The following is a 23,601-nucleotide window of genomic DNA, read 5'->3' on the forward strand; positions in this document are numbered from 1 at the left end:
AATCCTTTGGCAAGAAAAAGAGATAAGCATAGAAACAACATGCATTCCTGTAGATATTTGTGTCAATATTTTTCTCAATACCTATTTCATAACATTTAAACTGAAAGTAAATTGTTTAAGTCAATTAACTAACAGTTCATTTTAGCTTTCATTGAATGCTGGATACTGCATATCTTGTATCTTTATATACTTTTAAAATTTTCATCTACTAGATGTTCACTTCTGTTGACCATTACTAAAAGTATGTGGCCAACAAGATTGATAAATATTTTCAAATAGTAGGAAAATTGATTTAGTATTAAATTTTCAATACCTTGATGAAGACTGGGATGTAGACATTCTAACTGAAGTCACTTTCTCTTTGTTGATTTCAAGCTCTTCAGATTCTAAGGCAGTTTCTGTTTCCAAGTTAGTGACTTGGTTAGGACAGCCTTCAGTTGTGCCTTCCTGTTCGTTTAACTTATTTGAGAATATGTTTTTGTCATCCTCTTTATCAATGAAAAATTCAGTAGAATCTTCTCTCTCATTTAAAATGGACACTGAATCCCTAGGATGCAAGCTACTTTTCTCACTTAGAGGTCCACAGACCTCCTCTGAATCACTTCTACTAAAAAGTCCACTGCTTCCTCCTTCACTCGTATCTCCCAAACCTTTATCTGATGCATCATCTGAAAATGACGCTCCTTTCTGAAAATCTGTATTACTGTCTGATTTAAACAAAAGAGGATCTATTAAAATTCCTTTATTAACTTCAGCATTCAGAGGCTTGCAGTCATTTACATAATCAAAATTAGTAATACCAGCTTGCACTATCTTATTGCCAACTAATTTACTCTCTGAAGTAAGAGCTTTCCCATTTCCCAAAGGGGAGAGTTCTGATGCCATGGGACTTCCTTCTTCTACAACTGGAGACTTACAAGGGTTTCCCTGAGTCACTGGATGGAGTAGTAAGGCTAGTTCTGCACTTTTCAGTAGAATCCCAATGCAGACATCTGTTTGCTTTGCAGGTTTTCCTGTCACTGCTTCTACATCATTCCTTAAGTTTTCCAGGAGCAATACAAGAGATTCATGGAGAAACAGCAAAAAAAGATACTGGTAATGATTGATCTGCACACTTACATGTTTTTGAACATGGACAAGAACATGTACATCTGCATCAGAAGAAGAGCTTTCAGAAAGCACTCCTGAAGTGTCTGACATTTGAATGCCATTGGTCAAGGGTTCTGTCTCACTGCTGTAATATTCCTTTAGAAGTTTTTTACGTTGCAGTCTATTAGCAAGATCACTAGATTCACTTTTCGGAATGTTCAAAGCTGTCTGATTATGTGATAAAAGCTCTTTTTGTGACTTTGCAAATCTTACTGGCTGGCAAATCCAAAGTGAAAGTGGGAATGAGTCCACAAAGCTTATTGGTCGGCCTTTCCCACTTTTCGTTCCTTCATAATCTATCCAAAACTGGGAAAAATGCAAGGCCCAAACATCAGTAGCTGCAGATGTCTTTAATGCATATTTATTCAATTTTGGGATGATATAACCTTTATAAACATCATGCATTTTAGTATCTTGTTCATGAGCATGTCTCTGGAAGATTGGATGCAAAAGATTAAAATTCTTCTGGGACTTAGGAAAAGTGGTGAAAGTTCTACTGAAAAATTCACAGTCTTTGAAGTTCTGAAACAAAGCTTCTAGATCAGAGTGTCTGCAGTTTGGCGAGTATCTTGTATTCGTAGCAATCATCTCTGAACTTTGAATGGAAAGTGCACGAGGTTGATCTTTATGAATTTCAGGTTTGTTTTCAGATGGGATGATGAACTGCAAGAGAGAAATATATTTTGTCTAGTTAGAAGTATGTAGATTAAGAAGGTATACAATTAAAGAAACAAATTAATAGCCATGACAGCTGAAATAAAGGAATATAATTATAATTTTATGAGAACTCAAGTGTACTAACACAGAACAGGGATAAGTCGGGCTCACAGATTATCATTTGTTTCCTCTCATTTTTAAGAAGGATGCTGTGGCATCTAAAACTAATGTTTGTACAAAAATATAAGGGTCTCAGGCTTTTCTTATCTGAAGGATTTAGATTTAGGTCAGCTATATTAGGCTGAAGCGTCTCATTTCTTCAACTCAGGAACAGCTTGGCAGAAAGTTTCTTCAAGTGTTCCAAGTATTTACAACTTTGAACTCCAAATTATAATTCTCTGTTTTTCAATCTGATTTGTGAAATAGGGTTTTTCTCTACACTGAGTACTACAGTATTTTATTTCTGTGTTAAGATACAAGGAAACAATTAAATGTGCTAACACAGCTAATATTCTTAACATTGCAGAACACAGAATAGGTATTTTGTGACCATTATCTGATAATCATAATAAATTCTTTTCATGTTAAAAATAAAAATATACTCTGACTCCTAAAAAACAACAAAATAGTTCAGTGTACTGGATTTAATTTAACTTGCATATCTTTAGTGCAAGTTTTGAAGGAAATATATATTTTATGCCAAATCCTGTACCTGATGTTGTTAACATGGACCTTGGCCACACTAGTTTTGCTAGTATCAGTAACACTACCTTCTGTCACATCTCCATGCTGAATCTAGAAAGATCGGAGTAAAAATGTCATGCTGAAGACACTTAAAAGATGGGAGTGATGAAGCTTCTTCATGTAAATAAAAGGACTCAGAACAAAATAACCAAATATGTAACTACATAATAATTAACTATTATGATATGTAAACACCAAGCACACCAGTAATTGTTTTCATTGAATACAAACCATGTCCTTTTAAAGTTCCATTAAATATGCACCAAGAGCCTTCGGAAGATAATCATCTCTCCATACACTGACTTTTTAGGACCCTTGAAACCTCTCCTGTGGGCACCATAGAAAAGACTAATTGTTTTGTTCACCTCTGAACCTTGGAAACCAATGCCCAATGCAAACGGGGGGGGGGGGGGGGGGGGGGGGGGGGGCAAGGGGGATAGGGGGATTGTCTGCTCAATAATCCTTCTCTGAAGACAATGACAATAAGAGAAGCAAAAATCTGATGTTCAGCTGCATTAACAAGTGCCATTCCTCTGGAATAAAGATATAGAGAACTCGTGTACCTGAACTACAGCCAAGGGCCAGCGTGAAACAGAAAACGGTGAGAATGGGTTTTGAAGAAGGAAATAAACCTTCAGATGAACTGCTTTCTTTACTCCAGGCATTCACTAACAAGATGAAAGAGTTTTGATATACTACAACCAGAGGAACAAGGGAGGGCCCTTGCATTAATATAGAGCACAAATATGAATTTTTTGCTAGTTATTTTTACTTCAGTGCTCAATTTTTTTTGTTCTAGTACGTCAACTTCATGGAACACAGTGAAATAATTTGTTAATACTCTCATTCTGGTCTTCAATAAAAAACACAAATACCCCTAGGAAACAGATGAAGTAGTATGGGAGACAGATGTCTGTCTTCATCATATTCTGCATAGTTTTCCAAAGCAGCATTGCTTATTGCATGGGTGGGTTGTTCATTTATTTGTCCATTTATTCCTTAAGCTGCTTTGCTAACAGCTTTTCAGAATAAGAGAAAAAGTATTTTCTTCCAAGGAAGCACAAAACCCCTCCTCAATGACAGCATACCTTTAACATTAGTCCATCAACTCTAACATCAACATGTTCATCTGATTTTGAATTGTCATTTAACTTGTACATGGCCATGAACTGAATAAGACTCTGTTTCAAATCCAACACAAACTGATTTAGCCAAAGAATACTTCTCTCATCCAGGGTGAACTGTAAAGCATTCAGCTGGCCATACAAATTTGGACATGGAACTAAAAGAGAAAACAAAACAAAATCATGAGAATAAGTAAAATGTTTAGGGGTTGGTTGTTTTTGTGTTTTGTTTGTTTGTTTTTAAAAAATGAGTGCAGCCTTACATTTTCACCAGTACTTTACATCAGACAACAAAGGGAAACCCACTCCTTTAGTCCCAGGGAAGAATAAATTGTTAGGGGCTACCTGAAGTGACGCTTCTTTCTCTCACTCCAAGCAAGTAACTGAATTTTTGAATGTAAAAGGTAATATTAGAATAGAATGAAGTCTGAGGAGAGGGGAAGAATGTCCTCATTACAGAGGAAGGGCAGGACCAAGGAGATTTGCTGTCCTCAAGTCCCATCCCCAATAAATCCACTGACATTTCTGCATATAAAAGAGGGCCAGACCCATAACACATTAATAAAAATAACTCCAGCAGGTCTTCGTTGCATCTTAGATTCTACTGCAACAGTTTGAGTTCTTTTATGTAGCCAGACAGTGGAACTGCAGAAACAATACATGTATGTTGGCGAATAAATAATTTAAGTGTCAGTAAAAATGCTGTGAGTGTTTTCAGGCTTAAAAACCATGTTTATAAAAAACAGTATTTATAGGAGTTTGCCAGGAGCAAGCACCGTGGAAATGGAGCAGTGTGTGTTCTTTCCATTTTAGAAAGCCATTACCTATTTCCAGTTGTCAACCTGGAATCAGTATTAAGCTTCATAAAAGTGAAAGCAACACACAAAATTTATGGTTCGGTACAAAAAAAAGAAAAGTCTTACTAGGAAAGTCCTTTCCATCAGGGTAGTAATATTCAGTGAATTCAATATGAATAGCTGGCATTTCTGGTGGAAGATAAAGTGACTTTTTATTGCAAGAGATCAGAGCTTTAGGGGAAGAACGACACTGGTCCGCTGTTGAAACCTGCAAAAGATAAAAGATTAATTTCATTAATACATTACATTTTTACAAATCATTAAGCATTTGTAGTTGCAAGGCATTGCCCCTAGTAGGGTAACATTCCACTGCTCTTAGATGTAGATCCCCAACTACACAAAGTGCTGACAATGAGAAACACCTAGTTGCCTTGTAGTAGAAGCAATCCACACAGAACAGTTTCACAAGAAAACTATATAGTATTAACGGTACCAGATGCCCTTCCTTCATGCGAGGCAGGAGGCAGCAGGTCACTTTCAAAGGCATTCAATAGAAGCCTAGAATGATCCGATATCTTTATTGCAAACACTACAGCTCCTATATAAGCAATTATGCTAGGACATGGTATATTTGCATACCGTCTGTCCAAAAGGACCCCATATCTAGATGATAAGGGGTAGATAAGCTAGATAAGTTTGTAACACAAGTGTTAGGAAGTCCTTGTACTGTCATAAGGACAGATTCCAGTACATGGGCCAACTCTCGACTGTATACTGCTAAGCAAGGTGTTCAGCATGCACCTGGCAGAGATACGTCTGCTTGGCTATGCCCACAGGTCTACTTCACAGGAGAATCAAGACACTATGGAACAGTAATCCTCCATTTCTGTTTTCTTCCAATGTAAATTATGAAACAAGAAAGAGATCACCTTTTGATATATATTTGACCTTAAATTTCTTGGAATGCACCCTAGTTTAAAAAGTATGTTGTCAAAACAAAGCTCTTTCATCCAGCACTTAGTAGGTCAGCCTGCTAGTTTGAAATTAGCCAACTTACTAATATTCAATATATGATGATGTCTACTTGTATTAGTTTCACTGGAAATAATGAATATATAACCTTTATAAGCCTGCTTCACTCTGTGTAGCTGTTTTCAAGCTGCAAACATCTCTGTATTAACACACAAAAACTCGAGTACTAACAGATCTATTTAGAAAAATAGCTTTTTGTAAATTGTATAGAAATAATGACAAAAAAAATTGAAAATGTATTTGTGTAGGGAGGAGGAGGAGACAAGCATCTGAAGAGTAGAAGGCAAATGAAAACACTGACAGTACAAAATGATATTATAAAACCACTTCAAACCCAGATGAATGCTCCTGGCAGCAAGCTGCAACCTCCCACTCTACCAGAAGCGATGTGGCAAAAAAGCATTGAAAATTGGAACAAGAGCAAGTAGAAGTCACAATGACTAAGGGCACACACTAAGCATTTTTGTTAGAACCTGAAATTTAGAATAGATCCTCCTGTATCACTACCATTCTGCCTTAGAGATATACTCCTTTGCTATTCCAGTTGCCTCCTGTCTGCACCAAAGAGTGAATCTAGACCACAACCAGCAACTAAAACTACTCACTCAAACAAGTGGGGGTGGGGAGAAAAGAAAAGGGAAAAAAAAAAAAAAAAAAAAAGGTTAAAGTGTCTACTCAAAATATCACTGGGGGAGGGAGGAGCTGGATAAAAAAAATTTTAAAACTCTTAATTTAATATTTAAAAAAAAAAATCCATGTACTTTGAAAAAGATAACAATAAGAAAAGCATGAAATACAAAACCACACATTAAAATATTGGATACCTAACATAGCACAATGAAAAGATGAAATTCCACATGTCAGGATTTGGGGAACAGTAGAACTTGAATCCAAAATACAATTGTGACAGAGTATCATCTAATATAAAGTTGATAAAAAAATACCCACCAATTTTACAAAGCAGAAGCAGGCCCATAAAGGTCTAATCCAATAATTAATGGAAAGACTTGTATTAATTTCAATGGGCTTCGGAATCATCCCTTAAAAACCATAGTTACGTAACAGTCAAGGGCGAAGTAGCCCCAGTTTTACTAACTTGAAGAAATGTACCTGATATATATTGAAATCTGCAAGTCTAACCACAATAGGACTAGACATCAGTTTGCCCTTTGGTTGTTGGGAAGATACAGAGGAAGCCCTAGATGTTCCTTTCGGTATCTGTTCCTTGCCTGTAGGAAAGAATAGTGACGGAATCATTGAAAAGAACAGTCTTTTTTAGAATAGTTTTAACATTTCATGGAATTATAGCGTTAGTGATGCAAACAAAATACCTGTTTGTAGGTTCTGAGGAGATACAGCAGGTGGTGATTTGGGAGGAGAATCTATGACCTGGTCCTTCACAGCCTGCTTAAGCAATTCAACATTGCTTTTGAATTCATTTAATAATTCCTTGGCCCATCCACTTCTGGTTTTAGTGGCATCACTATAATGCATCCAGTGGTTGCAGCTGTCTCCTGCAAGTAAGAGGGATGGGGGAAATATTAACTCATTTGAAAGTTTACTTCCAACTGGATAACAAGTTTCCACTATTTCACAATTCTTCTTCAAAATATAATCTCATTGCATGCTGTAATTATAGAACAACAGAAGTTATAACAGACATTAAAACAGAAGGTGTATATTACATAAAAACAAGTCTCACTGCTTCACAAAATCACTCAGAAAGCAATATAATATTGACACCTGCCTTTTAACACCACTAACTAATGCTGAAAACATCACTATTTCCAGTTCAGAGAAATTTGATGACACATTAATGTCATATGTGAGAGCATGCAAAAAAATGTTAAATGTTTCATTGGGGGAAAAAAAAAAAAAAGTGAGAGCAAGTAACAGAACAATGTTCTCATGCTCACTTTTTCCAAGCTTATCTTTCCTGCCAGAACTGTGTCCTAAGAAGTTCCCGGTCCCTTTCCAGAAATGTACTCTTTTTGTCTTGGCTCTCTAGCACCTTTATGGCACACAAACAAGAAGGTAAGTTCAATCAGTGCTGCAGCACACACAACCTTAAAAATCAAGCCCAGTGGAAATTCTTTTATTCCTAACACGTTTCTGTTAGTCAAGCATTTAAACTTCTGAAGGAAATTGAGATATCTGCAAACAGTCCCTATAAAGACAGTTTACTAACCTGTTCGATAATAAGGATGCAATACAAATAACTTCTGTCAAGTGGTACATCACTCTTTAAATACCAGCATGTGAACACTTAGTTTATTTGGGACTTAATTAAGTTTTGGATACTTACACTGGGGTTGAGTAGGTATGGTTGCTATTAAAACAGGAAAACGCTTTGGGAAAAAAAATTGTGATTTCAAGTCTAAATGCAAAGATTTCAACATGGAAGAAACCTTAAGGGAGGGGCCTATCACAAGAGATGACAATTTTCCCCACCCTCTTGCCTCACAGCCTTTTGATGGTTATTCCCATCTTTCTAGCTAAGGAAGAAGAGAAAGGAATAAGGAAGAAAACAGAAAGAGAGCAAGAGGGCAAAAGATACATTAAATTCAAGTCCATGAAGCTGGGATTCTCCAAAACAGGGCTGAAGTGGGGTCACCCCAAGCTTAGCACAAACTCTGAAGTACCTACAGGACAGCAGCATTATATGGAAAGCTCTCATACCCCTTCTGGGAAGTCAGTATGGGCAGGTGCGTCACTGAAGTGCTTGCACACTAACACATGCAGCATGAGGAACATGCGGGAGCAGGAGGAATTAGAGATCTGCATGCAGTTGCAGGGCTACAATCTCACTGGGATCACAGAGACATAGTGAGATAGCACACACAGCTAAAATGCTGCAAAGGATTGGCACAGGCTCTTTGGGAAGCACAGGCCAAGAAGGCAAGGAGGGTGAGTTGCCCCTTCAGGGAGATCAGTGGGAACACAGGGAGCTCTGCCTTGGGATGGATGATCAGCCAGCTGAGCGCTTGCAGGTCGGGATTAGAGGGCAGACCAACATGGATGATGTTGTGGTGGATGTCTGCTACAGACCATCTGATTAGGAAGATGATGAGGCTTTCTTCAGACAACTGGAAGAAGTATCATGTTTACAGACCCTTGTCCTCATTAGGAACTTTAGCCACCCCAGTATCTACTGGAGGGACAACACAGCAAGACACAAAGCAATCCATGCAGTTTCTGCAAGTGCATCTATGACCACCTCCTAACACAGGTAATCAAGGAGCCAAAGAGAACACATGCTCTGCTGGACCCAATTCTTACAAAAAAGAAGAACTGGTCAGAGATGTGAAGGTCAGGGGCAGCCTTGGCTGCAGCGACCATGATATGGTGGAGTTCAGGGTTCCGAGGTGAAGGAACAAGGCACAAAGCTGAATAACAACCCACGACTTCAGGAGAGCAGCCTCTGGCCTGCTTGAAAGAATCTTGTGGGATATAACCCTGGCCAGAAGAGGGGTCCAGGAGAGCTGGTTGATGTTCAAGAATCACCTCCAAGCCAAAGAACAGTCCACCTTGAAAAGCAGGAAAATCTAGCAAACATGGAAGGAGGCCTGTATGGATGAACCAGGAGCTCCTCACTAAATTCAAAGATAAAAAGGAAGCGTACAAGATGTGGAAACAGCATCAGGTTACCCAAAAAGAATATGGAGGATGGTGTTAGGAATACAAAGCCTATCTGGAGCTGAATCTAATAAGGAGCATTAAGGACAACAAGAAAGTCTTCTACAGGTGTGTCACCAGCAAAAGGAAGAGTAGGGAAAGCTTGAGCTGAATGGGACAGGGGACCTGGTGACAAACAACATGGAGAAGGCTGAAGTACTCAATGCCTTCTTTGCCTCAGTCTTCACTGGTAACACTTGCCTTCAGAATTCCCAGGTCCTTGAGACCTTTGGGAAAGCCTGGAGCAAAGAAACCTTCCCCTCAGCAGAGGAGCATTAACTTAGGAAACATTTAAACAGATCAGACATGCACCAGTACATGGGATCCTGATGAGATGCAAACAAGTGCTGAGAGAGCTGACCAATGTCATGGGGAGGCCACTCAATTATCTTTGAAAGGTTATCATTGAATAGTGATCAGGAAAGGTTGCTGAGGACTGGAAGAAAGCGAATGTCATTCCTATCTTCAAGAAGGAGGATGAAAAGAGGCTGGTCAGCCTCACCTCAAAGAAGGTAATGGAGGAAGGTAACAGAGGGCAACAGAGCAAATAATCCTGGAAACCATTTCAAAATACATTAAGGACAGGAGGGTGATTGGGATTACACATGCATGGATTCATGATGAAGAAATCTTTATGATGAAGAAATCTTGTGAACTTTACAGCCTTCTAGTATGAGATGACTGGCTTGATGGATGAGGGGAGAGCAGTGGATGTTGTTTACCTCAACTTTACCAAGGCTTTCAACACTGTCTGTAACATGCTCAGTGACAAAATGATGAACTACTGACTAGCTAAGTACACAGTGAGGTGGACTGGAAACTGGCTAAACTGTTAGTCTTCAAGGGTTGGGATCAGCAGCATGAAGTCCAGCTGGAGGCAATCATCTGTGGTATACCCCCAGGGCCAATATATCTTCATTAATAACCTGGATGATGGGACAGAGTGCACCCTCAACAGCTTTGCAGATGGTACAAAACTGGAAGGAGTGGTTGATACACCAGGTGGTTGTGCTACCATTCAGAGGGATCTCAAAAGGCTAGAAAAGTGACCCAACAGTAATCTCATGAACTTCAAAGAGAAATCCAAGTCCAGCATCTGGAGTACAGGCTAGAGGCTGACCAGCTGGGAAGCAGCTTTGCAGAAAAAAAACCAAACCTGAGACAGTAAGTTCAGTATGAACCAGCAACATGTCCTTGATGCAGAGAAAGTCAGCAGCACCTTGGGCTGCTTAGGAAAAGCACTGCCAGCAGGTCAAGGGAAGTGGATCCATGCCCTTTGCTCAACACTGGTGAGCCTACATCTGGAGTGCTGGGTCCAGTTCTGGGCTCCCCAGTATGAGGTGGCCATGGACTTCCTGGAGTGAGTCTAGCAAATGGTCACAAAGATACTTAAGGGACTGGAAGACCTTTCAAGGAAAGGCTGAGATAGGTGGGATCATTTAGCATGGAGAAGAGAAGGTTCAGAGGGATCTTACCAATGTGTATAAATGACTGACGGGGGGAGTAAAGATGAGGGAGCCAGATTCTTCTCAGTGGTGCCCAGTGACAGGACAAGAGGCAATAAGCACAAAGTGAAATACAAGAAATTCCACTTAAACATTAAAAAAAAAAAAAAAAAAAAGGCGCTTTTCTACTGTGAAGGTGGTTAAACACTGAACTAGGTTGCCCAGGGAGGCTGTGGAGTCTCCACCCTTGGAGCTATTCAAAACCTAACTGGACACAATCCTGGAAAGCTAACTTAAATTAACACCACTATAATCAGAGGGGCTGGACTAGACAATCTCCAGAGGTGCCTTCCATCCTCAACTATTCTACAATTCTATATATGGAGATGCCATTGCCACATTTATCTGTGAAAAGTGAAGAGCAGGCCAGATTGTAACAAGAAAACAATATTTTAGTGAAGCTGGCACTGATGTTGCTACCATCTGAATTTATTGCTAGTTGCCCAGGAAGAAAACGCTTTCCAATTTCTCATATTGTCTCAATATCTCAGCTTGATCAAGAATTTCCTGTGCTGCAAAATGTCCTGCATGATGGCAAAGCAGCAGCTTTCTCTGATCATCATTCAGCAACACATCAGCTGCACAGATAATGGATCTGGATAAAAGCTTCTGTGAGAGCTGGTCTGGGAGGACTAGTAAAGCGATGGATTGCCGTACAGACAGGTTTACGACATCCAATAAGTCTGGCTTATATTAGGGTTATCACAGTCAATGGACACACAACCTGCTTAATTTTTTTAAGTACTATGAAAAGCTATTGTTGGAAGGCTTGATTTTCAATGGGTTAGAACTTTACCCTACAGAAATTATGCCTCAGACTCCCTTTAGAGCCTTTCTGGGTGGACTCTGTTACAAAAACAAACACATACCACCACCCTCCAGGAACCCAATCTGCAAAATAATTAATTGTTGAGGGCTTTTTCCTGAAGGATTAATTGCAATTTCCAATCGCAATTTCCACTATATCAAAAAAGCTATTTCTAAATATTTCATAGGCCAGAGAGGGACAAAACCAGAAGACAGTCTGGTAACAGTCACAGAAGTATATAGCTGTTTCCTCCTTGCCCACTGTTATAGAGCATTAATACAGTGTCCTTCAGTATGCAATATTGCAGAGCCTTGGCTTCAGGGTGGGAATGCTCTGCATGTCAGGTGATAGCCTGATACAGCAGTATATAGAGGCATGATACCTACATGGCTAGAGAACTCCCCTTCGAACTTTCAAGATTAATATGCGCTCCATTTACTTTGAGTAAAGGGATGCTCCCCTCTGTGACGATAGCTTGCCCATAGAATTGCCACACTCTTCTAAAACAGTGAGAAGATGACAACCTCTTAAAGTGGAGAAAAACAAAAACAAAAACAAACAAAAAACAAACTTTCTGGCATGTTCCCTCCCCTCCACACATACACCCTATTGGATCAAACACCACCACCTCTGGCAGTTTTTTTGTAATAGCTTATTAGTGAGACCTGGATTTCTGTTACTTAAACATACTTGTACAGAACACTATTTAAGACTGCAGGAGAACACTACCTTTAGAGGCACCACCTTTGCTCTGCAGATGATCTTTTCCATCTCTGGTTTCATGTAGTGGGAGTTATGTCCCATGTAGCCATTACCTAAAAGCATTCTCAGTGAGCTTCTAACATGCCCATCCAAGAGCCTACAGTGCATGGTTCAATCTGGCTAAGAATCCTTCCAAAAGAACCAATCTATTTATTTCCCTGGTTCTCTACATTTTCTCTGAGGAGAGCTCACAGACATCATAGATAGGTCCATAGACCCTCACTTTGGCATAGCAGGAATCAGAAGTGACGGTAAATGAAAAACATAGCCGGGTCACAAGACAGGTGTGTGTTAAACCTCTGTAACCTAAGGTCCCACTTTTATAGGACAGGAAACCAATATCACAAATTTCAAACCATATTAGGCCAATCTATAGCAAAGAAAGAATACTGTTTTTCTTAAGCATATTCTGTTCTGTGTATGTTTATTTGACCTATGCTAAATTACATCTTTTAAGGGGCAAAACCTATACTTACTACTTATGAATGAAATAGATTTACATTACAGGATTCCATCTGCAACCATGAGTGACAAGAAGGACATGAGGCAAGCTACGGCTAATTCACATCTTTAACGTATGTGGATAATCACTCCAAAATGACTGGTCTGTGTTAGTAAAAAGCAAAACAAAGCACACCCCACCAACAACAACTAAAAGCCCCTCCACTGTACTGGATTGCCTTTGATCTCAAATTCAACAGCAAACTTATTTTGGCTCTTCTAGATTTTTTAGATTTCTGAAAAACATGTTTACTAGAAATGATTTGTAAGAAACACTTCTTTGGAAATTGCTAACATCTGTTTAATAACAATTCCTTAACAAAAGGCTATACAATTGAACCTCTACACACTGGGATTCTTGTTTAGCAAAATAAAAAACAAAACATTGCTTGGAAATGGACGTAAAATGATAGACTTCTATATGGAAAACAATCTAGCAGATTGACTCTTGCAAATATCCAATTAGTGAGTTCTCAATCTGCCATACTGCCTTCCTCTGTCAACACACAATTCTTTTCATGTCAGAAATGCATAAACACCGTTTTGTTGACCAAACAGAATGGTGAAAAGGAAAAGTATTTGGCCTAAAATAGCTCATTCACATAAATTAAATTGGTTCCCAGGTTGTTGCTTTTGTTGTTTGTTTTTGCATATAGAAGGAAATAAAAAGGTGTGTATTTCAAATGCTTAGAACATTATTATCCAAGCTGTATACATATACACACACAGAAACAAATTTTTTAGTATTCAAGCAAGATGGTTACATTCACAGGTAATTCACAAAACGCTCACTCTCATACCTGCTTTGTGAAATGGATAATAGTCCACTGTTAAATAGCTGAAGGAAAGCTGCATGGCCCCTCCTGTAACACGTCTATTCGAGTCTGTGAAATAAAACAATGCTCAGCTCTGCAGACATTGTATTTAAGCATGTTAGTTCTCATGTTGCTGCATTCCTTTAAACACCTAATAGCTACTTCTTCCTCCCCTTTACTGGCTCTCCTTACAACCTCATTATCTTCCCTCAAAATTTTCATTCAGGTAGTCTTCACTGGTTTTTAAAGATCAGCTTGTAGAACTCAGTGTTCTGTACTCGGTCACTACTAACAAATTGCATATTGTTTTAAATGCTATTAAAAAGTAAAGACAATTCTTTGAACACATAATTACTGCAGTTTTTCTGAAACAAAACTTTTCACACTGAATATATGATTATGATCAGTCATTCAAAGTTAACATTTACTTTCACGAATATTGTAAATATAATTTGTTTTATTTTATTTGACAAATATTATTGCAGTGAAGTAGTCTTCTGAGAGTCCTCTGTTCTGATTTTTCCACTGCTAAATTTAAACTTCATGGACAAAAATAAAGAGATCTCACTAAGAATGATAAATCCCAACTGCAGTAGATACACAGGACCACCACAAGGAAATACATCTCTAGCCAGTGAACCTTATACTCTGCAAGTGTCTTTTCCCTAATCAAGGAAATACATTCGCTAAAACCTAATTTTTTCAAACTCTTTTCTTCAGCAGACCTTGTATGCCTCTATAAATTTTTCAGTGACTAGCCAGCTCCTTGGATATACACTGATAGGGTATTTTCTTCTGATCATCTTTAAAAGGCATGAAAGAAGTGTCATTTGTCTTCTTTTTTTTCTGATTCTAAATATGGCTATATGCAGTAGCCTTTCATTTAAAAAAAAAAAAAAAGTACAAGTATTACACACAAAATTATAAGGCCACAGAAGACTTGTTCCATTCTATGTGCTGCAGAGCATACCAAATTCTAAATTAGTAACACAAAGAGGACTGCTCTTTTATTAGTCTGTATTTTATACGAGTATTACAGAAGCAGATTGGATAGTGACCCTTTCATGCCACAGTAATGTTGCCACTGCATTCTTCATAACTCAGTTAACTTACAATATAAAAGAAAAAACCAGCAATAACCAGACTAGACAGAATCAGTTTCTAGAAGACAGGAAAAGCACCGAAGCCACTAGCATTCTTAGCAGTTTTTATTGCATTTATTCTAAAAGAATTACATTTAATAATGAAATGTTGTCCTGATAGAGCCATCTAGCTAATTTTAAATGTATCTACAGACAGTGAAGACAATTCTGAATATTCCTCTAAAATAAAGACAGACTCTTGATTAACATTATTGTATTCCTCAAAATGTCTTCTAAAGATAATGATGTTTCACAGGCATGTTACTTTAAAAAAAAAAAAAGTTACCTTTTTCTTTAGAATGGATATCATCACATATATGTAGGTCCAAATGGGAAATTACTAAGTGATGAGAAGTTTCCTTAACATCAAAATCATTAAACAATTTTACTATTGCATCGTTTTGATCAGGTGCTACTGTTGTCTGGTGCGCCTTCACCTGCTGAGAGCTGGGTGCAGGGGCAGAGCTCTGAAAAAAATATTTAGTCATATTGATTTATAAAGTTTATCCTTCCTTTCAAGCATAACTATCCCCTTTTACTTACTCAAAACAGGCCTTTGAAATAAGGAAAAATCTGTACCATATGCATTCACCTTGGATCGTTACTAAGATTTAAGTGTGCTGTTTTAGAATAAAGCTAAGTTGAGCTAATGGCTAGGTGTCACAAAGAGGCAATGCCAGTGCATCCCCCATTCTCCCCTTCCCATACACTTCTTTACACCCCGTCACTTGCAGCGCTGGTATTTTTCTAACTTTCATTGCAAGCTGTTTGGAAAACTATCAATTTTTTGTTAGGCTCGTTTCTGCCAGTTTAGTTCCCCAAACTACATCACAACAGGGTCAAACGTGAACCGGTGCCAGCACCAGGGAATTGGTGAGATGCAAGTACAGGGAACTGAAGAATCAGGACGTCCCTGCTCAGTAACAGCTAACCATTGATTACTGTAGCTAAACCATCAAATCACATCGTAAGTCATCAGGACCACCACAAGAACTGAACTCTCCGTTACAGTACACTAGCTTTATTGTAAGAGATTCTATACAAATGATGTTACTCAATCAGTCTTAGTAATAAATTATGTTTTATTTTTAATGTACTATCTTTTATCAGTGTATTTGTGCTGCTTCTTCACCGACAAGGAGAGGTCCCTCCCCCCAACACCCACAAAGCCCAGCTAGTCTAGTCTGCTGTACGCACTGAAAGAAGACCAAGATTTACATAAGACTATCTTACATGCAGCATCAATATCACATCTATGCCAGCAGAAATATGTTAGAAGTAGAATTATTTTTCACTATCTATTCCAACAAGAGAGCTGCATGAAGGAAAACTCTTACTAAAAGCTAATTTTCCAGTACCATGAAAGCAAACTGGACAAGCACTTTAAATCATTATAGAAAAGCATATCTATCCACACATTAAGGTTACCTTAGCATGTCTTCTTTTTTTTTTTTTTTAATTCATAACCAGAAAATATCTGGAGAGCAAATTTACTAAACAGTTAACCAACTGTTAAGTAAATACAGAAGTCTAAATACTCTGTACATGGATAAAGAAATACAACTTTTTTCTTTCCTGAAATTAAATCAATACACAAAATCTTGTAAAATAAAGTCTATTTTATACTACTGTGATTAATTCCCAATGTAATTTAAGATACAGCTGAATGAAAATGAGTAACTGAACAGTCTCTAAAATAAATTAACACAACTAACCACAATGTGTTGTATTTTAGAACTTCTGATAATGATACAGTGAGACAATCAATTATCATACCTGTGCTGTTTCAGAAGCCAAGCTTTTTCTCTGTTCTGTTGATTTCTCTATGGCTTCACTAAGCGATTTGGCATACTGCACCATGGCCTTCAACTGGGAATCAGTCAAAACCCACAACAAATCATCCAGAATCAGAACCAGTTTTGATGCCACTACATTACAATCCTTTAACTGTAGAATAAAATTTTAAACAAGTCAAATGGGTCCATTAAATACTTACATTTCTTATATTAAATAGAAGGGGGGGGAGTGGAATGCAATACCACCCTTCCCAAAAAGCAAATTTCTTCCATATAAATAACAAACATTTTTTATTTTAAATTGTATTCCTCTCAACTAAAAATTACCTAGGATATAGTATATTTATGCTTTACTTTTCATTTGTTTGGCATGCATTGGATATTAAACTGATGTATTTCTCTAAATGTAAGTAATGTAAATATTGCCTGAATCTAGAGAGGTAAGACAACATGCATCATCATAAACAAAGCTCTGCAGATCAAATTATTTCATTAGTAGGACCTGTGCAAGGTCTTCACCTTCAAATTCTGCCTGCAGTACTTCTTGTAAACTATACGGTCTTACCGATTATGTGTTATTAAAAATTTCATTCAGGGAATTCTACATTTTATATGGCCTAAATTAAAAACCTTTACTATGTGCACATATGCATTAAGAGCATGAGTTAAAAATGAATTCATAAAATAATAAAAGATTTCAAACTTTTCAAATTACCCTTCTTTTAAGCGTGACCCTAATTTTTGATTGGTTAGTAATCAGTCGAACTGGAGCACTCATGATTTCATGCTTAGAACTCTGGATTGCATCTGCTTCTATTCTGATCATCTGCCAGTTGATTTCTTTAAAAGTCAAAACCTTTAAAGAGAGCAAAAAAAAGAGAAAAACACCTTCATGCAATATGACAGCTTACATGCGCCTAAGCATGTGCACATGTGTATGTATATATCTGTACATATACACACACACTCACATGTATCCTTCACGCAGAGCCGTATGAACAGAACAAATACAAGTCACTTGTTATTCCACTTACAGGTGTCAGGAAGTAAAGCCCTGATCCTTCTCTCTACCTCCAGAATGTCACAGAAGTGTTAAGCTAGTTCCAAGCAGGCAGAAGTAACAAGCAGCATTTAGAATATTCAGAAGAAAATAAAGGTCACAATTACTGCGTACTAGGTTGCTTTTGGTAGAGGAAAAAAAGAAGATTGTGTAGTTTAGTTTCAAAATACTAAATGCTAGTATATAGGAAAAGAGGGGGGAGGGAAGCAAAGCTACGGGATGGGAGAGGTTTTTGGAGTGCTTTACTTCAATTAAAAGAGAAAGTTAAACATTGAGTACATTGTATGCCATATAGACCCCACAAGCTTTGAATCCATTACACGGATTTCCAGAAGCCACAGCAAGCAAATTTTAGAATAATGATACAAGAGCAGTAAGTACAGCTGGATATTGAAAATCAAATATCGGAAAATGAGTGATTGTCCAGCAGCAACAGCATGGAGAACATCAAATGAACAGGACATCAAGAGGAAAAAACGTTAATTCTAGTTTCCCCAAAACTCCTTCCTACATTGCTCTCTGAAGAAAAAAAAAAGATCAGCCATAGGGAAAGTGGAAGAGGGAAGAGTTTGTTTGGTATGTGTCTTATTTTTCAGCTGTCATTCTCCCCTTGTCAATTTGAAACCTGTACAGCTTATGTCCTGCGAATATAAGCACAGACTTAAGTAAAACATACCTGATGTGTCTGGGAAGAAGGCACACACAATGAAGTGAACAAGATGGAAAGGCACAGTGCAAAGCAGCCTGAAAAATACTATTTGAAGAAAAGCAGAGTACCTACACTCCTCATCCAGGAGATGCAGCGTGAATGGAAGCTTCTAAAAAAATTCTAAGGAGATTCCTTACTATGGTAAGAGTAGTACAGTGCTACAGTGCAAAGCTAAAAGCTTACTTCCCTAAAATGTAGTTTAGCACAAGTTATCTTTATAGTACAGTGTCAGCTTTGGTTTTTTCACCTTTTCATGCAATTTACTGCTAACAAATCATCCACTAGAGTTTCTAGAAATTTGTGTTTCCAGAATTCATTGCACTAAAAGGAACACTCCCTAAGGAAACTTCTGTTGCGTATGGGGTGACTATTCAGAATCAAATTCTTCCTAAAAAGCACAAAATCAAAAAATATGGCAATACAAAATTCCATCTAGTCAAACTGTAATTGTTCCTCTTTAGACTTCATTAACACATGAGCATTAGCATATAGATAAGTTGCAAGAAAGACAAACTGTCAGAAAAACAGTTTTCACTCGTTATTTTTGTGGTATTAACTAACATACTCTTGGGGTTTCTTTCCCTACATAAACAGCAACTACCAGACTCCTTAACTCTGAGGAAACTCTGTTTGTTCCAGAATAATTGTCTCTAAATGGGCAAACATGGGCAAAATTTGAAACACCTATTTATCCAAGGCCAGATGCATGCTAAAATAAGTCTCAATACAACATACAATATTTAGAATCAACCTTGCACTCAGTATGCATTTTAGTTTGATTACAAGGGAGAAAGCAAAACAATGGCGTACGCCAGTCCAGGATTCCCATGTTAAGTTCTCCCAGGCAGTAGAAAAGAATGCACTTTACTGGTATTACTTTTTTGTATACATATAATTTAGTTATTCCAAGAAAAGTATTCAATTCTTGCATAGGAATTTTACTAGAATTCAGTTAAAACTGCTTAAAGAAAAAAAAATTCTTATTAGCAAACCCTCACAAGCAAATAAATAACCAGTTAAAGCTTTAAAAATAATAAAAATAATAATAAAAATTAGCACAACACGTTATCCTTCCACATTTAATATATCATTCTTCTTTCTTCAGTACTGTTCAAGTCTGGTCTAGTTTGCATTTTAAAATAGTAACAAGCTTGGAGAACGTAAGAGGGGAACAGTACATATGCTTGCCCTGGTTTTCACTCTCCCCTAAGCAACCCCTTTGGCCACTGCTAGAGACATGACATTTGATCTGACTCACATCCACCTTTTTTACATCCTTGTGTTCCTAGAAGACAGCTGAAATTACTGAGCACAGAATGTCTCCATTCCCAGTAATGGCATGTTTCCTAGACTGTATAAGGTTGCAATTCAACTTCCTCCTCCTCTACCACAAAAACAAGGAAAAAAGTTAGCAAAGACAGTATTTACCTCTCCACGTTGAGCTTCTTGTATTCTGGTAAATCTGAGGTCAGCATGTTCCCAGTTTGCATTTACACTATATATTCTCAGCTGGGAAAGTTCAAACGAAGCATTAAAGGCTTTTGCGCCAATCCTTATTATAATGGAGTTCACAGAAACCGAGATGCCTTCTACCACTTTTTCAGCAAAGCCATATTCACTAAAAAGTGAAATGCCAACATATTAAATACACACCTAATGAAAGGGCACAAAATTAAAACAGCTGAAATACAACATGAAACAAACCATAAGTTCCTAATGTATTCTCCAGTTATGAATTTTTGTTAACTATACTTGATCTAGTTTACAATAATTTCCACCCTAAGATCCTAATCTCAAAACAGTCATTAAAGAACATATTTTGGACCAAGATCAATCTCCATGAAGCATAACAATTAATGCAATTTTCCCATGATAAATATTTTATACATACATAAATGTATATATATAAAAAAAGGATAACAGTCTACAGCATTAAGTAGAAATGTTACTCTTATTTATGTATACGTAAGGACTAATTCATGTCAAATGATTTGACAATTCCAATCTGGTTAGTATTTACCTCTATAAGCTAAATTATTCCACCCATTAAAACTATTATCTTTCATATATGCAAAATAGTATAAAGTATTTACTTTGTTTCATTCTATAAAAGAAAGGCATCCTAAATGGTGGTTACATTTCTATACTGAATCAACATGCATTCTAGTATTAAAAAAGATAAAGCAGTTGCAATTAATTTTTTAATAAAAATCTTATGCGTTCTGAATGTCTTAGTTTAGTGAATGAAAAATTGTATTTTAAACGTTCTTTTAAGATCTAAAATGTTTTGCCTTTGGGGTTTTTTTTCCTGCTTGTTTTAAAAGTACAGTTTATGTGGTTTGTCATTCCTTTTCCTTTTTATAACTTTCATCCTACACAGAATCTCTACGGCAATGATTTTGAAGCCGTACCCTAGGAGACGTAGAGGCCCATGGACTACTTCTACATATTATGCAGAAGTTAAAATAAGAAAAGCAATTGTATCATCAAATTTGTTTCTCTGTATATGGGTCCCTATGTCCACTGAAAAATGTTCTGGGTCCATAAAAAGGAAATGATTGGACGGTGCGGGGTGTGGAAATCACTGATGTAATGCTATATTGTCCCACCAAATTACTTGACTTTTGGGCTATACAGTGTGCATGAAATCTTTCAGTAAGATTTGACTGATACAATAAAGGAAATAGAACTTTAAAACATCACACTAACAAGTAGCCCTTAATACTGTTTTTTAGACCAAACAAAGGAAAAATAAAAATGTTACAAAAACCCACCCCAACATTATATATCTATTCCAAATAGGCTGAAGGCAAGATATCTTTAATTTTCAAAAAACTTAATACTAAACTTGGTAAATTTTTGATGCAGTAGTTGCACCCATATGAAACATGCCTAGGAAGCTCCACACATAGTTCAGATGTTCTTTCCAGTTCCATATCACTATACATATGTAACTCCACCCACAAGTAATAAAACAAAATTTTGGAGAGATAGAAATGGCAAGCTGCAACCCTATATACTTCTGGAAATTTGCAGGGGATCTAACTGTTTTATACCAATTCAAAATGAGTCATTTAAACTTTTTTGGATCAATTACACTTAAGTATCATCACTGACCTCTGCCCGGATGCAGTTGCTATAGGAGAGGGTCCATTAGGGGCACGTGGTTCTTCACACGTGCTCATTTCCATTACAACTTTATCCAAGGACTTGAAAAACAAAACAAAACAAAAAATTGGAGACCTAAGAGGTAACAAAGTAAACAGATGACACATGAAGAACAAAAAAACAACCCAAAAAAAAAAAAATCACTTGAGAACTTTTTCCAAAATAGGCATAAAACATTTCTTACCATGACAATTTTCCCGTAAGCTTTTGTAACGTACCAAAATTATCCTTTTTAAAAGTTGTTCATATAAATTTTTAAATTTTGTGAATTTTAACAGACCTTCCCAGTCAAATATTAGATTACAGAATTCTTGATCCCTGAGTATTATTTATCTATCACACACATTTTCAAAAATTGGATTTTGAAAAGGGCATGATTTAATGTGTACTCATCTGGGTTTTTTTCTTACATGGTTGTTCTTTCAGTGACATACTTAATACCTCCCAAGTTTTCTAAATGGTTCAGTAAGTTCAGAAAATTTAATGGAAAATATTTGAAACTAGTCCACTAAAATTCATGGTATTTTTGTGCTGCAAAATTCATGAAATTTTGTGCTGCATCTTTAAAACAAAATCTGACTATATATATATAAAATATATACATATATAACATATACACGAGTGTGTATACACTGTGTGTGTGTATGAATCTTCAGTACATCTAGTAAAACAAGTAATTTCTAAAAAGAGATATTCTAATATAATTTGCGACACATCAGATCATAGTAAAATTGTATGCTATTATTGTATTCTTTGTACTTGAGGTGGGACCCTTACAAAAGGAGCTGGGAATTAAGGGAATGAGACACCTCAATCCTCCTTTAAATGAAGTCTATATTTAAATAGCAGAACTATAACACACATTATAAATAATGCATACTAACAGGGGGGTGAACAGAATGGGAACAAACCAAATGCAAAACCTTATTCCCAGCAACTGAATAAATCCAAGAATCTCCTAATTTACATTACAATGTTTGTAACCTAAATTTATCATACAACCTAGGAAGGCTCTTAATTTAAGGCTTACAGTTCTGAAATCTTGTCCCATTGGAAGCTCATTCAAAACACAACAGCTAATATTACTTCCCTGTCTAGTTCTGGCTTTATACCACCCCTTCTGAATTCCTCCATTTACCCTCTCTTAGGTCAGACAAACCCTACTAAAAAGCTTTGTCCTCAATTTCAGATTTTTCATGATTCAACCTGCCCTATCTCCTGGACTTTATTATCATATTGTGTTAATTGTGCCTGTCTTCATAATCCACTTGCTCCACAAACATTTTTCTGTGCTACTCTTATCCCTGAAATGCTCTGACTACTACCTAGAAATTAATAAACTCTCTACTCTGGATTTATTTATATTTCACTAAATTTTGATGCTTAAAGGGAAGTGTTAGCTGTTACCAGTAGATTTGGATTATTTTCTCAGCTGTCTCAATGAATAACTTGCCTTGCAAAATCACAACAGAATAAAAAACAACAAGGAAAAAACCAATCCCTTAGTTTGAGGATGGTCGGGGGAAGCCAAGATTTCTGCTGGTTACCCTAACTTTTTTGCATGTTTGACCACTCTTTCAAGGTTTCTAAAATTAAGACTTTTGGGACAATTTCCTTCACTACATGACTAGTGCAAAGAACAGTAGGGCAGTGATTTAAGGAGACTGTGTAATATAAATAGGACTTAACAAAGAACACCTGGATATAGGTATCTGTCTATTCTTTTCTCACTGGCAGCTACCGTACTTTGATAGAGGAAAAACTGCTGCATAGCATCCCTGGATCCCCAAAGCACTCCTCAAAATTATATTGTTTATCATATAGAAGCAGAAATCGATTATGAGCAAAGATAACTTAGTATTTGCCACTATGTTAACAGATGGATATTCACAAAGGGCAACTCAGCTTAATCAAAGTACCTTTGGCTAGACTATTGGTTCTAGTTACCTCCTAAGCTATGCAAACAGAGGATGCTATTCCAATGTAATCGAATTCTCAGTAGCAAAAACATCCCCACCAAAATAGCGCAAGTTCAGTGATGTATTAAAGGGCTGAAGTTGGACATTTAGGCCATTGAATTCACCTCCTTTTAGAAGTCAAAAAGGCTGCTGTACAGTTTACCACTGAAGAGTGAACATTTGTTATCAATTTAATGCA

The 23,601-nt window shown here is 37.0% G+C and overlaps 1 protein-coding gene across 9 annotated transcripts in view; it reads right to left on the reverse strand.

Moving 5' to 3' along the window:
* BLTP3B (bridge-like lipid transfer protein family member 3B) overlaps nucleotides 1-23,601 on the reverse strand; it is a 66,076-nt gene that overhangs the window by 22,384 nt on the left and 20,091 nt on the right. For 8 of the 9 annotated variants that reach the window (XR_012775110.1, XR_012775108.1, XR_012775109.1 and 5 more), the window contains 11 exons: nucleotides 21,394-21,485; nucleotides 19,705-19,894; nucleotides 17,223-17,363; nucleotides 16,488-16,658; nucleotides 14,998-15,178; nucleotides 13,555-13,638; nucleotides 6,835-7,017; nucleotides 6,614-6,732; nucleotides 4,598-4,739; nucleotides 3,639-3,832; nucleotides 314-1,812 (listed from right to left, as the gene is read on the reverse strand). Coding sequence is in view for 5 of the 9 variants with exons in the window: in XM_075497752.1 (XP_075353867.1) it covers nucleotides 314-1,812; nucleotides 3,639-3,832; nucleotides 4,598-4,739; nucleotides 6,614-6,732; nucleotides 6,835-7,017; nucleotides 13,555-13,638; nucleotides 14,998-15,178; nucleotides 16,488-16,658; nucleotides 17,223-17,363; nucleotides 19,705-19,894; nucleotides 21,394-21,485 (2,996 nt within the window). In the remaining 4 variants the exon portion in view is untranslated. Of the gene's footprint in view, nucleotides 1-313; nucleotides 1,813-3,638; nucleotides 3,833-4,597; nucleotides 4,740-6,613; nucleotides 6,733-6,834; nucleotides 7,018-13,554; nucleotides 13,639-14,997; nucleotides 15,179-16,487; nucleotides 16,659-17,222; nucleotides 17,364-19,704; nucleotides 19,895-21,393; nucleotides 21,520-23,601 lie in introns of all 9 variants that reach the window. The other variant, XM_075497779.1, reaches the window with a different exon arrangement.

Source organism: Mycteria americana, chromosome 1, assembly GCF_035582795.1.
Source record: "Mycteria americana isolate JAX WOST 10 ecotype Jacksonville Zoo and Gardens chromosome 1, USCA_MyAme_1.0, whole genome shotgun sequence".
Classification (NCBI taxonomy): Eukaryota; Metazoa; Chordata; class Aves; order Ciconiiformes; family Ciconiidae; genus Mycteria; species Mycteria americana.